Source organism: Anguilla rostrata, chromosome 1, assembly GCF_018555375.3.
Source record: "Anguilla rostrata isolate EN2019 chromosome 1, ASM1855537v3, whole genome shotgun sequence".
In the NCBI taxonomy this organism is placed as follows: Eukaryota; Metazoa; Chordata; class Actinopteri; order Anguilliformes; family Anguillidae; genus Anguilla; species Anguilla rostrata.
Window position 1 is genome coordinate 3,287,219 of NC_057933.1, and position 16,121 is coordinate 3,303,339.

General features: G+C 46.0%; 1 protein-coding gene across 3 annotated transcripts in view; it reads left to right on the plus strand.

Annotated features, from left to right (window-relative positions):
- Positions 1-861: 861 nt before the first annotated feature.
- Positions 862-16,121, plus strand: part of rspo1 (R-spondin 1) — a 38,815-nt gene continuing 23,555 nt past the window's right edge. The window contains exons 1-2 of one of the 3 annotated variants that reach the window (XM_064351223.1): positions 862-1,555; positions 10,056-10,849. In XM_064351223.1, the coding sequence (XP_064207293.1) occupies positions 10,756-10,849 (94 nt within the window). In that variant the 5' untranslated portion in view covers positions 862-1,555; positions 10,056-10,755. The remainder of the gene's footprint in view (positions 1,556-10,055; positions 10,850-16,121) is intronic. The other 2 variants (XM_064351133.1, XM_064351044.1) reach the window with 2 other exon arrangements.

A 16,121-nucleotide genomic window follows, 5' to 3' on the forward strand; every position in this document is an offset into this window, starting at 1 on the left:
TTAATACTCAGGTACCTAAACAAGTTGCTACATTACAATCTGCAAGTCGGCCGACTACCAACAGCTTTGAAAACGTGGAGACAGGAAAATATTCACAATTAATTACAGAAGAAAACTCTGCAAAAACTGCAACATTAAACTGAATCAATAAAGTAGTTAAAGTAAAATACTAAGTATTATTAGAGTCATACCATCGGTAGCTAACATATTGATTGTTTTGTGGCTACAATGGTAAGCTTTTCCTGTTCGTTGTTTAACAAACGGAGTAGGCTGCACTGTATTACTGGAAAAGGCCGCAGCCGCAAAAACTCTGTTAGCCAAGTATGAACTGGTTATAAATCGAAAGACCTGAGTTTCGGATATGACTAAAAGGAAGAGGATGCTCGTGTTGAGCAACTTCACTTATTTTTTGTAATCAGACATGAGAAAATAACAATTCCCATTCTTACCAGTGCGAGTTTTTCCTATCAGCATACGATAATTCGTATCTAGGAGACCGCGTAATAGGGCAAAGTGCCTCACGTGCCACAGCGAAGTCGTCATAGCAAAGAACGTCCCGAGACAATCAATCAGTACCATGCCTTTTTTTTTAATAGGCTATATATTTTTTATACTTTATTAAGTATCACGATGTATTGTAAACCACGTCTATAGTTTATTATTTTAATAAAAGTTAGTTTACGTTGCTGTAGAGTAATGTAATTTATTCCAGGTGAAACAGACACATTCATTGATACGTCCACAAAAACGTAACAACATGAGGCACGAGGTAAACAGACCCCACCCCACTCTATTCCATATAATCCTCAGTGTTCGACAATTCCTTAGGCTAACGGGTCTGGCTTTAGTAAGCCGTGCACGAGGGTATTTAGGACGCAATGTGCAAGACAACGGTGTCTGTCATAAACAGTCACATAACCCTGCACGCAACAAAACGATCTCCTTGTTCCTATTCTAGTCCAGCACGGGTTTTTCCTCTTGCATGACGTGGTGCGCTCAGAGGGGCGGGGCTAACTCAACCTTTTGCACGCCGAGGCTGCACAAGATGAGGTTGGATGCTGACTTCCCGCGGCTGTGACTTACTGCGCTGAGTTGGATGCTTTCCTGCACTTTAAAGAGGATTTATGTGGAAATCGCTTTGAAATGACCGGAGAGAGCATCCATATAAATAATACCTCTGTAGATGGCAAAAAACAGAGATTGTTGCGATGAAACACTCAATTGTTCTTGGGATTTTTTTTAAGTGCCGTTGCTTGTTTTATTTTAAAAAGTAGGCTATATGCTCCCTCTCGCTTTACCTTACTGCTGCGAAGAATACGTTCAACAAAGTTGAAGCTCATTTTGTTGAACAACCAGAGGAACAACCAAGTAAACAGAAACAGCAAAATAATTAATAGATAAATAGGTAACTGTCCTTACTCGCGTTTGGAGCTGTCTTGTAGGAGGAGTTCGTTTAAACCTTACAAGTAACGGATTTTCCCCCTTATAAAAGAAGATTTGAACGCAGCTACCCATTGGAACGCTGCGCGTGGGACTGGCGGTGACTACCTAACAGGTAGGTGTGTTGCAATCAACTGTACTTCCTTATGCTTCGTTAATTGGGAGGAATTATGACTGAAAAATATTTTTGAAAAATCTCATTTTAATGTTGGATATTACATTACAGGTATTTAGCAGACGCTCTTTTCCAGGGCGACTTGCGCCACTATATCTGAAATTGCATTAACGTTCGTTCATCAATTTACATTGCACGATTGAAATAAGACTTTTAATCTCAATGCACGAATGTACAAACCATGCAAATGAGCGAAGCTATATGGCGCATTAGCCCGTTTTTATATTGTGTATTATTTTCAAATGATATTCTGTTATTATTTATTTGGTTAACATTTTATCACAGTTTGCGCAACTAAATTATATACAGTACTATTTAAAGGAAAATCGCTACTTTTGGCGGCAAAACAATTTACATGCTTTTGTAACAGTGTCATTACCGATAATGAAAAAGTGACTGACCTCTTGTAGCATTTGCTGTTGAGTTATCGCGGACCTCACACGATAGTATCTGCTGCACGCGCAGAGCAGTACATAAGTGTTCTCGAGAGAAAATATCTCGCGGTCAACTAATATGAACGATAAATTAGAGAAAAAATTGAAAAAAAAAACTTAAATACTTAAATTTTAACAACACATTTATTATTATTATTATTATTATTATTGTTGTTGTTGTTGTTGTTGTTGTTTTTTAATGTGACCATGCATCGGTTTTATTCTAGCAATTTCTAGTTTTGGCGTTACCTTAGATTTGTGTAGGGCTTTAAGTTTTTAGTAGCCTGAGTGAAGAACGTTTTATGCAGCAGATATATTGAGCGAGTTAATTACACAATTTATGAAGTCGTATTTAGTTTATGTGGTTACTTTATTTTGCCAGTTGTAGAATGTTTGCAAAACATTTCTTTTGCTTGTTGAAGGTTATAAGAGGTATACCAGTCTTAATTTTTTGCATAATTTAGGCGCATCGTGTCCCAGGGAAATGAACTTGAATTAGGCTGCAAAATTCTGTAATCATGTTATTACTACAGTGTATGCAGTTTAAGAAAATGTGTGGCAGAAAAATATAAGTGAAACATTAAAAACAAAATGTTACACAACACAGAGCTGCAGCATCATGCTGTTGTTCTCTTTTCTATTTTAAAAGGTTTACAACTTTCAGATTAATTCTTTCATTATGCGCATGTATGTGAGTTTTCTTTTAAAGTAAAATGCAAAAGATAATATATGTAAACAATTAAAGTACTGACCAACCTGAGGACCTTTTAAAGTCTTCCCACTTTGGGCAGAAAAATATGTTTCTTTTGCACAAATAATCTGTGAGAGCAGAGTTTATAGGCTGGATATGCATGCATATATGTGCGTGCGTATTTCATAATTTAGTTTTGTAAGAACTTGTCAGTCTGAAATATGAGGAAACCCAAAAAGCTTCCATCGGGGTCCGTCGGAGGAGCCTGAGCTGCGTTGGGAGACGTGCCATTGGTTCTGCTGGTAGTGGGACCTCCACGCAGTCGGTGTATTTAGGAAGCCAAGTGCACAGAACTTGAGCGTTTATTTTGGCGCTAAGTGCACAAGGGGGCTCATTTGACAGTTCATTAACACAGCGCCGCAGCTTCTAAAACGCCCGCTGTGTTACAGGTAATTCTGTCTCTCTCATTCTATTTATTTTTATCTTGCCCTCTCTCTCTCTTTATCTCTCTCTCACCTTCTTACTTTATTTCTCTCTCTTCATTTCTCTCTCTTCCTCTCTTTATTTCTCACTCCCTCTGCTTTCTCTGGCTCTCCCTCTCTCTCATTATTTCTCTTTATATCTGCCTCTCTGTCTCTGTTCTTATGTCTTAATTTTTTAACTTTTGAAATGTGGAATCCCCTCTGCGGTTTGAACATTTTGAACAGTTGCTGTGGTTGCGCAGTACAGTGCAGCAGTATTGCCTTCCAGATTCTGAACTGAACTAGAGATAGCTGGTGGAGGGGGGAGGGAGGGAGGGAGAGGGAGGGCGGGAGGCATTTTAGACGTTATGGAGTGATGGGACTGGGGGGGGGGGGGGGATGGGGGGTGTTGGCAGAGGAATAATGTGTTTTATCTTGTAGTGCTGGATGGGGGGAGGGGAGGGGGTATTAAGGTGTAAATATTTCCAAACACCTGGAAAAGCACAGCACAGTGTTTTAGATTGTCGTGTACAAACCGAGAGAATACCCCCCACACCCCCCAAGGGAGCACAGCTGGAGCTTGAGGGGAAAGAGAGAGAGTTTTATATATATATATATATATATATATATATATGCATAAATTTAATATATATTCACACAGTGAAATTCCCAATGTTAATTCAACTCCAACAGAGTAGATTTAACACTGAACATTTGACTGTGTATAAATTGTGGTTATTATTTTGAAACATTCTGTCATACGGTATAATGTGTCTGTTTCTGTATGTAACACTTTGGCAGTGTATTGGGATTGGTGCTGAAGTATTTATTCCTCGGTTGAAGTGTACATGAGAGGGGGTGAGTGAGGCAGCGGTGGGGTGAAGAGAGGAAAGAGGGATGAGCAGGTAAATCCGCCCCAGATTTACGGGCTTTTTTCCCCAGCGTTCATGCTCCTTCTGCTGGGGAAGAGCTGACCACCCGGGTGTGAGCGCTGGGTTGAGGCAGGTCTCTCTGTCTGCGCAGATCTGTGCAGTAAAACTGACCACAGCTGCTCTAGACTGGGGCTGATCAGGGTGAACTCTTCTGGGGTCTCATGCTCATACTCTCTGGTGAGGGGTCAGCAGTCAACGGACTGTCAGACAACCACCCCCCCCCCAATCATTTCATTCATTCAAGTTGCTTTATTGGCATTGGATTCACAGTGTTGCCAAAGCAAGAGCCTTTCTCTCTCTCTCTCTCTCTCTGTCTTTCTCTATCTCTCTCACTCTCAGTTCAATTAAATTCAAAGATGCTTTATTGGCAGGACAACCAGCGCAAAGGATTGTACAAAACACGTACACTTGTGACCTGTAGAATAAGTGCCTGTGGTGATAGTGACGTGGCCACTGTAAAGGAACGTAACAGTAGTTATAATAATTGTAATAATAACAAGCACATTCTCTATTTCGCTCTCTTTCTCTGTCTTTCTCACCTTCTCACACGTACACTGGTTTTTGGAGCCAGCCGGTTATCCTGTTCATCTGCCCTGTCACGTCCCTGTGGGTGGACGAGCTGATGCATGGAGAACTTCGGCTCGGATGCACAGATAAGGAAAAGGAAAAAACTCGCAGAAAAGGAAAAGAAAAAAAAACACAAAACCCCATAAGTAAATCAAACTGGGATCGCAGCCGAGTGTAAGCGCTCAGTTCCTCCGTAGGTGTAGTCCGTGAAGCGGGAGGCGTGGATAAAGTGAAAGAGCAGCTTTTCCTTGCGTTTAGTTTAAATCCCTTAGCAGATGCTCTTCCCCGGGGTTACTCACAGATACTGGCTGTTTATAAGAAGCCTGGATGGAGAGCAGCGCTGAAACGGAAGTGTATCGTCAAACGAAGTGTAACAACGTAAGCCGATCGTACAATAAATGCGCTGTCATGCACGAGCACCTGTAGTCGGAATTTATCTACGCCGAAAAAAAGTTTCATTGGATAGACCTGAAGTTTTTACTTCAATTTGTTACCCCTGTATTTTTTTTTTAGGTTTTCTCAGCTGAAATTGTTTGGGTATGTTTGAATGAACCTAAAAAATCTCAGTTGAGAAAACCCAAAAAATATTGGTTTGTCCAACGAAGCATTTTCTTTTTTCAGTGTAAAACAGCACTTTGCTGCAAGGTCAGTGGGAACGTGCGTTAGTAAAGGGAATTGGCCGGATTTCAATTAATCTGGAATTTGTGGTTTGGACAGGTAGGAGAGTCTTGGTTCAGTCCCTGGTGAACACCTTGGATCGTGACTGCCAGCACTGAACCTTAACTCACCTTTAGAACTTGCAGGAGCAGGTGCTGAGGAATCACCTGGGCATTTCTGACCTTCCAGAGGGAAGGTGGAGGTGTTCATGGGTGAGGGGTGCTCCATCACGCCCCCAGATGGAGGGCAGGGGGTGTTGCAGACAGCCTGTGGTATTTACACTTTGGACGCTACTCCAGTCCGTTCACGTTTGTGCGAGCCGCTTCACAGAATCGGGGGAATCTTCCAGGTCTCATTGGCCCATTAAAGCATAAATAAATAAAAAACAAAAATTCATTTAAAAAGGGAGAAGAAAGTTAAAACGAGCATATGATTATGTTCCAGAAGTTATATTTCTCACTTGTGAGGAAGATCCGTTTAAGGGCTTAAATCTTACGTAAATCTTCTGATTATTGTAATTAAATGGGAGCAATTTTTGTATTAGCTACAGTGTGTGGACTCGACGTTTTTTCTGTAAGTGATTATTCCAATATCAACAGTGCCCGGAACAATTCCGCTCCAGTCTCACTTTGTTTTTATGATTCCGTGATAATGATTTTAACTGTTCCACTTAATAAGGGGTTTCTGTTGTTGCAGTGTGTTGTTTGTAATGATTTTGAGACCGATTTGGTTTTAACGGTAATTCATTATTTATTTATTTATTGTTTCCTGTTCTTTGAAGAGTTACTTGGTGATTAACACGCCGTAAAAGAGGGACGAGTGGTTTCAATGCGAGTGACGTCTGATAGTGCCCGCCCCCCCGCTCTGCCTCGCGATGACTGTGTGGGTAAATGGCAACGAACTAATAATGTCTGACAGATGTTGGATCGCGAGCCTTCAACTTGATACCGAGCGATTAAAAAAAAAAAACGGTCAAACCGCGAGCTCAGAATTTTATCAGAGAGTTCGCCACGCGCCTTTTTTCTTCTCTTCCGCGAGCGAAATCCCGACACCGACCGGCCAGCTTTCGCCTCGCACGGCTGAATAATTGATAAATCAAAGCGGGAATGTACAAAGCGGGCAATTTAATCTCCTGACTATTTGATGAGGGGAGCGAGTTTCGTTTTGCCGCTGGGGGCGGGTGGAGCGCGCGGAGCGAACGTGATACCCCTTCCTCTCGCCCGCTGCACGGATGAAGAAACAGCAGGAGACAGTGAAGCGATTAGGAGCCCACTGAACAAGTCAATTACTGTAATACTGTAAGAATTATGGTAACAATAATTGTTAATATAATTATATGCATATAGGATTAATGCATTTTTGTTAAAAGTAAGCATTGCTTTTCACTGTAAAATTAACATGGACTATATTCAGATACAAATATAATACAGTATTAGACACAGTACAACACAAATATGACATCAGCAGAAAATCAGCCCTCAGCCCACTACATTAAACAGATGACTCTGCTGGGTTGTATCTGTTGCTGTCATGCAGGGTCAAACTTTATTGGGTCAGATTTACTTCTTGATTAATAGAAAATTTTAAAACTTTGTTTAGTTTTGAATTCGAGGAAAGGACAAGGAGAAAGCTGCCAGTGGTCCTCAGTCCCCGGTGATGTAGAGCCGCGTGGGTTGGCTGGTTTTGACTTTGGCTTTAAAAAATAAATAAAAAAAAGGCTGAGGTGAATGAACTGTTTTGCTGAGTAACAGTGAAACTCAGCAGACCCTGTGGTTTTCCAGGGCCAGGGTTGGGGCCCCCAGCAGACCCTGTGGTTTTCCAGGGCCAGGGTTGGGGACTCCAGCAGACCCTGCGGCTCTCCAGGACCAGGGTTGGGGACCCCAGCAGACCCTGCGGCTCTCCAGGGCCAGGGTTGGGGCCCCCTGCAGACCCTGTGGTTTTCCAGGACCAGGGTTGGGGACCCCAGCACTAAATTAATCAGCCCAGGAAAAGAAGAGAACAGCGTCCGTGCGGATACGTTTGGGTACGGCTGGGACACAATGTAGTATAGGTGGCGTGTTAATGATACAAACATCCTTTGTATCGTGATTGGGGGTGGGTAAGGAACTGGGCTTGTAACCGAAAGGTCGCCGGTTCGATTACCGGGTAGGACACTGCCGTTGTACCCTACAGCAAGGTACTTAACCGGAATTGCTTCAGTATATATCCAGCTGTATAAATGGATACAATGTAAAAATGCTATGTAAAAAGTTGTGTGAGTCGCTCTGGATAAGAGCGTCTGCTAAATACCTGTAATGTAATGTAATGTAATGATTGTTACCCTAAATTTGTCCCGTCATACTAGCAGCTTGTTTGGAGCTGTGCCTCATGGTACTCAGTGTTCAGGGTTAATTCAGATCTAGCAGCGTTTACGCAAGGCCAAAAGTGATAAAACGTACTGTCGAGAGTTGACTCCAAACGTTTTGCTTTGCAGCCGAACGGGTTGGTGGTCCTCATTTTTCACAGGTTGTTTTTCTGTTTCTTTTTTTCTTTCTCTTTTTTTTCGTCCGCGATTTTATGTTCGCCGTTTAAATAATTAATTCCTGTCTATGGCTTGCGCTCCTGAGGTCCGAGTGCTCGGTTGCGAAACCGCCTCGTTTTTTTTTTGCCATCGCCCCTCACCGCGTTGCGTAGGTGAGTTTTGGCTACTGAGCTCTTTCCTCCAATCCAGGGGCTGCCAGTTTGAAATACGCCCCACCCCCACCCCCCTCCTCCTCCCTCCCCCCTCCCTCCAGCACCCCCTAGTCCCCCAATTAATAAACCTGACAGGCTCCACAGAAAAAAATAATCTTAAAAAACAGAGAGAGAGAGAGAGAAGATACGGTTTTGGCTCGCGCGGGTGAATAGCGGGGAGGTGTCGGTGAGATGTTCTGGAGATTTCCAGACGAAAATGAACTTGTGGGAGGTGGGAGAGGAGGGGGGTCCCCCGGGGGCAGTGCTTTTACAGCACGGCCACGTCCTTCTCCTGGGTGGGTTCTGAACCCGATCACCTCCCGGGGTACGGAGAGGGCGCCTCTCTCTCTCTCTCTCTCTCTCTCTCTCTCTTTCTCTCGCTCTTCCCATAGTGCACTCTGCTCGCTTGGCGTTCAGAGTCAGGAGTGGTTCTGGAAAGAGTGGTGTCGTTCGGTTCGGTCACTGGCGACTACGGGGAGGAATCTGTGATTTGGGGATTCGGGGTGGGGGGGTAAAGGTGTGGTGGAGCTGTTTGGGTTCTGGCCATTAAAAAGGATGGAGAGGGAGGGAGTGGTAGAGAAACAGAAAGAGAGAGAGAGAGAGAGAGAGTGAGTCCTGTAGTGTATAGACATCCATTTGTCCATTTTGGTGGGGGTGGGGTGGGGGGAAGTGACTCCAACAGGTCGTATCAGTGACACGCTGTCAGTGTGGAACTCTTTGCGCTGCTTCTTGTCGCCATAGCAACCAACTGACTGACAATGGCTGCCTAATCAGGTGGGAGGTGGGAGGGCAGTTAAAGGGGTATGTTTGTAAACCAAACGGTCGCACTGTGGTGGTGTGGGGGGGGGGGGGGGTGGTTGATGTTGTGTCTCTTTGCAGTATATCTTTATGGCTGTGAGACATGAACATGGGTGGGGGGGGGGGGTTGTTCAGATTTGCTATGTAGCTATGAGATAAACATGACCTTATTTATCAAACAGTGACTAAGACCTCATGCCGGTGTGTGTGTGCACAGAATGACTGTAAACTGTAAACGAGCTTCGTTTAGACCGAGACTCACAATCACACACGTGTGTTAATATGCCCCAGCTTCCCTCCGGTTAAGCGTTGCTTTTCTTTGGAAAGATTGCATCAGTAATGATTTTTTCCCTCTGTTTATTATTGTGTATTGTGTAACTTATTTTTGGCTAATTAATATGATGCAACTTGTTGCGCAAATATACTGCATCGTATTATTTCTCCGGGAAATATGATTTTGGTTTATTGTTTTTTGGAGTCTCGTGGCTTTCTCTGACACATGGCTTATTTTAGCGGAGTGTGATCTGATTTAGATTTAGTCACCAGAAGAGGTGCTTCGTCTTATTTGGGAACAGTGGACAGTGAGTCCTGCTTCAGGGAGCCTGGTGCTCAGCCACTGACCGTGGATAAGTTTCTGTGGATAAGTTTTTGTGGATACGTTTCTGTGGATAAGTTTTTGTGGATAAGTTTTTGAAAGGTTCAGTGTTGCGTTGGTGAGTTTTTTGTGGGTCTTAACCCTTCTTGTGATTAGTTTTTTTGGAATGCTTCTTCAGAATTCTAAGTCAGTGTTCTAGAATTCCGCTGCTTTCAGTTGGCAGCAGTGATTGTTGCATCAGCACTAGAATGTTCGGTTGAGAACATTCTCACCACATGTGTGTGTGTGACCTCACAGCTTAAACGGTCAGTCCTGATAGGCTGGTGCTCGCCGTGGCCTGGATCGCGGTTCGGACCTCGGCTAGAGTTCGTATTCCTTGTTTCTCTTCTGTAATCGTGTTCCCTCTTTCCTGTGTGACGAAGCAGCGAAGGACAGAGGTCAGAGATGTGCTGTCAAAAGATCTTTCTCTCTCCTGTTCGGCTGCGCTCACTGTGCAGGGGATGGTAGTTTTTATCGCTCGGTGCGTCTCATTGATAATACCTGCAGTTTGGTTCTCCTCCTCCTCACCCAATCTCCCTCTCTCTCTCCTACAGGTCCTGGCACTGACGGATGCCCTGTTGTCACGCATAGTCCAGATCTTTCCTCTTTCCTTACCCCCCCTCTTCTTCCACCACCAATCCAATACACCCACCCACCACACTACTCACCACACTCTCCCCTCCTGCCCACCCCCCCCGCCCCCCCAAAGCATTGCAAATAAGACCTGCTCTCCCCGGGCCTCAGACGCTCAAACAGCACACACACTTTCCCTCTCTCTTTCTTCCTCTCTGCATGAGCTGCCTCCCTCCTCCGGAGTCCCGCGATCTTCATGGGTTGAAGAGGAGCTGAAGAGCCGACAGTCTTCCTCCTGCTCCTCGTCCTCGTCGTTCCTCCTCATCCTCATCCTCCTCCTCGTGCGGACGCAGCCTCCCCGCAGCCTCCCGTTTTGGGGGAGGGCGCCATGGCCCCAGCCTCTGGCGTGTTTGGACTTGCAGCCGCGGCGGCGGTCGGAGGGAGAATAGCGGGTCGCTGCCAGTGAGCGGGCGGTCGCGACACCACCACCCCGCACAAGATCGCCACCACCCCCACCTCCGCAGGACCACCCCCACCCCCACCTCCGCAGGACCACCCCCACCCGTGCAGCAGCAGCAGCACCACCCCGCGCCCCTGTCTCAGAGTGGAAGGGGTCCCGCCCGTTTAGCGCGCCTGGACTGGGGTCGGGGGGGGGGGGCCCCGCAGGGCCCGGCAGTGAGCATGCAGCTGGGATTGATGGCGGTGCTGATCTTCCTCAGCTCCGCGGAGAACGGCGGCACCACCCGGGACCCCAAGGACCGGAGACAGAGGCGGAGTGAGTGAGAGTCCCACCACCACACGCTCTCCGTCTGTTTTACTGTCTCTGTCTGTTTCTTTTTAACTCACTCTCACTCTCTCTCTCTCTCTCTCTGTCTGTTTCTCTCCCTCACTCTCCCTCTGTTTCTCTCTCTCCTCTCTCTCTTTCTCTCTGTCTGTCTCACTCGCTCTCCCTCACTGTCTCTGCTCTCCCTCTCTCTCTGTCTCTCTCTCTCTTTTTTCTCCTCTGCTATTCGTTCAGTGCCACCACCTGTCTCTCACTGCCACCTGCTTAATTTTGGCATAAACATTTCATAGAGGTTTATAAATGTTTGTCTGCAGCAGTAAAGATCGCAGTTTTGCTTATTTCTTCTCACTCTTCTTTCCTGCCATTATTTTGTCTCCTGGTTTCATTCCTCTCACCTTATCCCTTCCCTTTTTACGTTTTATGGTTGTGTCTTTTTTCAGTTCATATAAAGACGTTATATTTTATATTGGTATAAAATAGGCTTAAATAGTTAAAATAGTTAATAGTTGAAATAGTTAAATAGGACTCTCAGCAGAGAGTGAATCTGCAGTGGTAGAATATATGTTTAATCAGGGCTCTACGCTAGTATTTTTTCCAAGTTGAAAAATCTAGGAGCGCACTAATGTATCGCAATTAGTAGATGTGCTCCCTGAATTATTTTTTCCAGTTAGCATACGTAAACCTTCAGGAGAAAATGTTCCTAAAATCAAGCACTGCAGAGCCCTGTTAATTGAGATTTAATGCTCGCCTCTCCCCTTATATTATGTGATTTGTATAAGTGACCATCCTTCAGCCTTTTCAAAAACATTTTTCTGACGTCCATGTGTCCTTACTCCAAAAGCACACTGTGACCTTGCAAGTCTGATGTTTACTGTAGAATCATTACGGACCATCTGTGGTTTTGAATAATGCTGTTTTAATAAATGCCCATTACCGCTACTTTGGTTATAAAGGAAATCTTGAGCTTTTGCTCTGCAGTGTTTGGTTTTAGATACCGCATCGTTTGCTGTGATAGGTGGGAATATGCCACAAGTTATATTTGACTCACGGATTTTGAACAGGAATTAGAATAGACCTGGTTATCTCAGGGGTGATATGGAGCTGAAACAACAAGGAAACCTTTTGATTTGATTAATCAACGTGGTTGTTAGACACGGTATCGGGTGAAAGTGCGTCATAATTCTGAGATCACGTCATAATCTGTTTGGTTCGCGATGCTAATATGTACTTTCGCGGGAAGATAAATAGACTGTGGCAGAGTTGAGTTTGATACATGTCCTGCTTTTTTTGCGATATGATTTTTCTTATCTGCGCATTTACTCCTGGCATAGTTCACATTCGGTGCGTAGGTTTCAGTCAAAGCGGTTTGCTGTGATCATGTTCCAGTGCTCCCTCTTCAGGCAGCATGTGGTACTGCAAGAAAAGAGAAGCGAGAGGGAGAAGGGAGGACGGACGAAGGGGAACACACCCCCCCCCCCCCCGTTCGCAGATGCACCTCGATATTTTCCTGGGTTCTCCCCGGCTTAAGGCAGTCACTTAAAGCAGTCCCAGGAGGATTAGCCGTATCCATTATTGCTTTCTTAAATAACTTCCGTAATCCGCGGCGGGAGAAATGAGATTAAGCAGGCCCGAGCCGGACTGCCCCGTAAGGGACTGTCGTACCGCTCCCTTTGCCGGTTAAAGCCCGCGCTTCGTATTTATGTTTTTTCACATGTCCTTTTGCAGAAAAAAAAAACATTTTAAATGCCTGTTTATTTAAATCCAAACAGCTCTTTCTTTAAATAATGTATGGCTGTATCCGGTCCCCCTGTGGCAACATTTAAAAGGCTGGCCAATCTCAGATCTCGGCATTGCGGCTCCATTTCAAGACTGCTAGCTTTAGATTCAAATACAGAGAATGGTCTGGAAAGACTGAGCCACAGTCCCTTTCTTATGTACCATAGACTCAGTTTGAAGGAAGGGAGACCCATGCACAAACACACATACATACATACAGTATATGGACACATATATCCAAACACACGTAGATGCATACATACACATACACATGCATGCATATGTGCACACTCTCACACTCACACACACACACACACACACGCACAGCATGCTCGGAGTTCCAAAGGTCATCGGGCTCAGGAGCACGTTAGCGTCTCTCCTGCTAATGGTTAACCGAGCTTCGTTAGCGGCGGCCGCGCCAGCGTACGCTGTGGGGTTGGCGGTGGCCGGGCGCTCCTTAACCGATTCATCGATTCGCTTAAATCAGCCGCTCCCTCAGCGGTTTCGCCCGTCCCTCCCGACTCAACAACTGAGCTCGGGACAACCCCGGATTCTGTAGCCCCAACGGACTCCAACGGCTCCACACTCTTCTGTCCACTTACCCCTGCAGCAGAACTGGTCCAGTGTGACGGAGCTCATGAATATTAATGAGTGGGGCGTGGTCACGTCTTGACACAGTGGCAGTGGACATTTGCGTACTGTAATACAGCACCGGTAACTCCTGTCACCAGCCTTCCTCTGTGGGCCCAGAAGTCTTCCTCTGTGGTGAGTCCACGTGTCAGCCTCTGTGCCCAAGTGCATTGTGGGAAATGCCTTCATCAGTCTACGGTGAAGGCTACTGTGATTCTACTTTGACCTTTCACCTCTGCAGCATCGGTATATAGCGACCTGATACTGTGTCCCTTCTGCTGTAATTGAAGCATTAGCAAGCACCATACTGAATCTGACCCCCCCCCACTCTGCCCCCCTTCCCTGTAATTTTCGTGGTGTGAACATACACTAAGTAACCAGTCCAAGAAAACGTGACTCTTTCACACAGTGTAAATGGGTGTGTTAAATCATGATCGGTGCGTATGGTGCCCGCTGGACTCATTAAAGCTCTAACACTGAAAGCTTTACTATGGGGTTTGACTTCCTGTGTCGGACGACGGCCGAGTCCGTGTGGAACCGGAACGTCCCTCCTAACTGGTCCACGTGTTCCCGTCAGAGGTCCCGAAATTTTTCTCAGGCCTAAAATTACTGTGATTGTTCATCAGCTTATTATTCATCAGCTGATTATCTCTTGGCCTTGTCCTCTTCACCAGATCAGGTGTGTGATGCATAATTCATGATTCATCTGATTGGTCTGTTTGGAGGGGCTTGGTGACAGATTTTACCTTTTAGAAAATGATTGAGAATCAAGCACATAATTTTAATCAAGTGGATTTCCTCTTAACTGAATTTTTTCGGAACTTTGTATCCTTCACCACCTCTGTTGCCCTGTCTCTTTTTAGGCCTGTTTACTACAGGGTTTCCGTAGTCTTACTGGGTGGTGACTGGGTTGGTATTTGTTCCATGATGATGGTTTTAAGAGCATGTTTGCTTCTCGTTTCCACGGTTTCAGTTTGACTCGGAAGGCTCGGTGTTCCACTCTGTCAGACTGTTGGTAGCGGTGCTGATGACTCACCACCACCATCGTAATCTTCTTCGTCATCTTCCTCATTCCCAGCCCCTGGGTGAACAGGGTGCCCCTCCCAGCGGACGGAATGGCGGAAACAAACCTGCCTTTCATTTCCTGCGGGTGATAACCTGCTGAGAGCAACATCAATCATCTCTGCCCAGAGGTGTGAAGTCCAGGGGTCAGAAAGTAAAAGTCCTGCTCATGTGTCCTAGCTGTGAGCTCCACCAGCTTATTTCACTAATCAGTTCTACCTGGCTGAGGAATTGCATTAATTAGCCAATCCGGGTGACTGGAACACTTTGGACCTTTACCTAGATGTTTTCCCTCTGCATCTCTTCCCTATTTAGAAACAGTAGGCTGTACAAAGCTGGGGTGGTGATGGCTATGGCTGGGCACACCTGTGTGTAAATCAAACGAGAGGGTCTATATTTAGCTGACATGCCCATAAAAGAGTCTACTGCCATGATGGTTTTAAAAAAAATTTATCTTTAACTGAACATAAATCTGCCGGGCTGTCTTATCTGGCAAACTGTTACTGGTTTCAAAAATAGAGGTAGGAGCACAGGCACTGCTCTTCACAGGAGCTGGAAACTCAGGTAGCACGGAGTCTGGTCCACATCTGTTCTGCTGCATCACCTGAAGGGCCTGTCTCTATCAGCCTTTGATCTCTGCACTCTATCAACAGCTGCCCCTCAGATATGACTGAGTCAAGATTAAATTCAATTTTGAATTTGCTTCTTTTTTTTTTTTTTTCCTTCTTCGTTTGGTCGAGTTCAGCCACTGCCAACACGGACGTGCCAGGGAGTGGATTTATTCCTGAGTCACAGCTGATTTAGTCCAGGCCGGCTGTATTTATGTTAGAAGCAGCGCTGGTATGGCAGTGCGTGGCCAGCTTGCAGCTTGAGAAATTCTCTGTTGAGAAGATTTAGACGGAACATGCCTTTAAAAAATGTTTTCAAACTGCCCCGTGACCCGCTTAGTGATTCCGTAGCCCTGGGTAGACCAGGTGCGGCTTCACCCGAGCCAAATCAGCAGGGAACGGTCCCTATTAACCCCCCCCCCCCATCCTTGGGTACCAAGGGGTACATAACCACAGTGGGATGTCGGGACACCGTGTTTTTGGCGGGGGGGGGCGCTGGCGGGCCGCGACGCGTGCGGTTCGGGACGGGGTTCCGGAACACTGCGCTGGACCGCGCCCAAAACGCCACGCCCAGTCTTAACCACGGGGGCCGGCGTAGCGCGAGCGGGCGGTTCAGTGGTGGAGCTTTATGTCGGGTGGGGTGCTCCGTTCCCAGCGCGGGCGTATCGGGTGGTGTTATGTTAGCGGGTGATTTGCTGGCGCAGTTCGGTGTAATAGGGCTGCAGTGGGTTCTGCTCCAGAACTACATTTCTCATTTTTCCGTGCTGGCCAATCCGGATCTCAGCACTGCAGCTTAATTTCAAGATTACAAACTTCCGACAAACAGCCTTTGATTTAGCGATGACAGATTTAAATACAGAGAATGATTTGGATAGACCGAACAGCCCTTTTCTTACGTACCATAGACTCAGTTTGAAGGAAAGAACACACACACACACACACACACACACACACTCATACATGCATACAGTGGGTTCTGGTCCAGGCCTAGTGAGTAGGAAACAGGCCCGATGGCCGTCGCTGGACGACTTCCTGCCTAAAAGCGTCTCTCTCTCCCCTTGCCGCTCTCAGCCCGGCTCTTCCCGCGAAACGGTAGCCGCCGCAAACGGCTCTCAGCGACCAAACCGCTAACTGAGCCTGGCGGTAAAGCTAGCGGCCTGGCGGGAGCCGGGAGGGGAGTTTAGGTT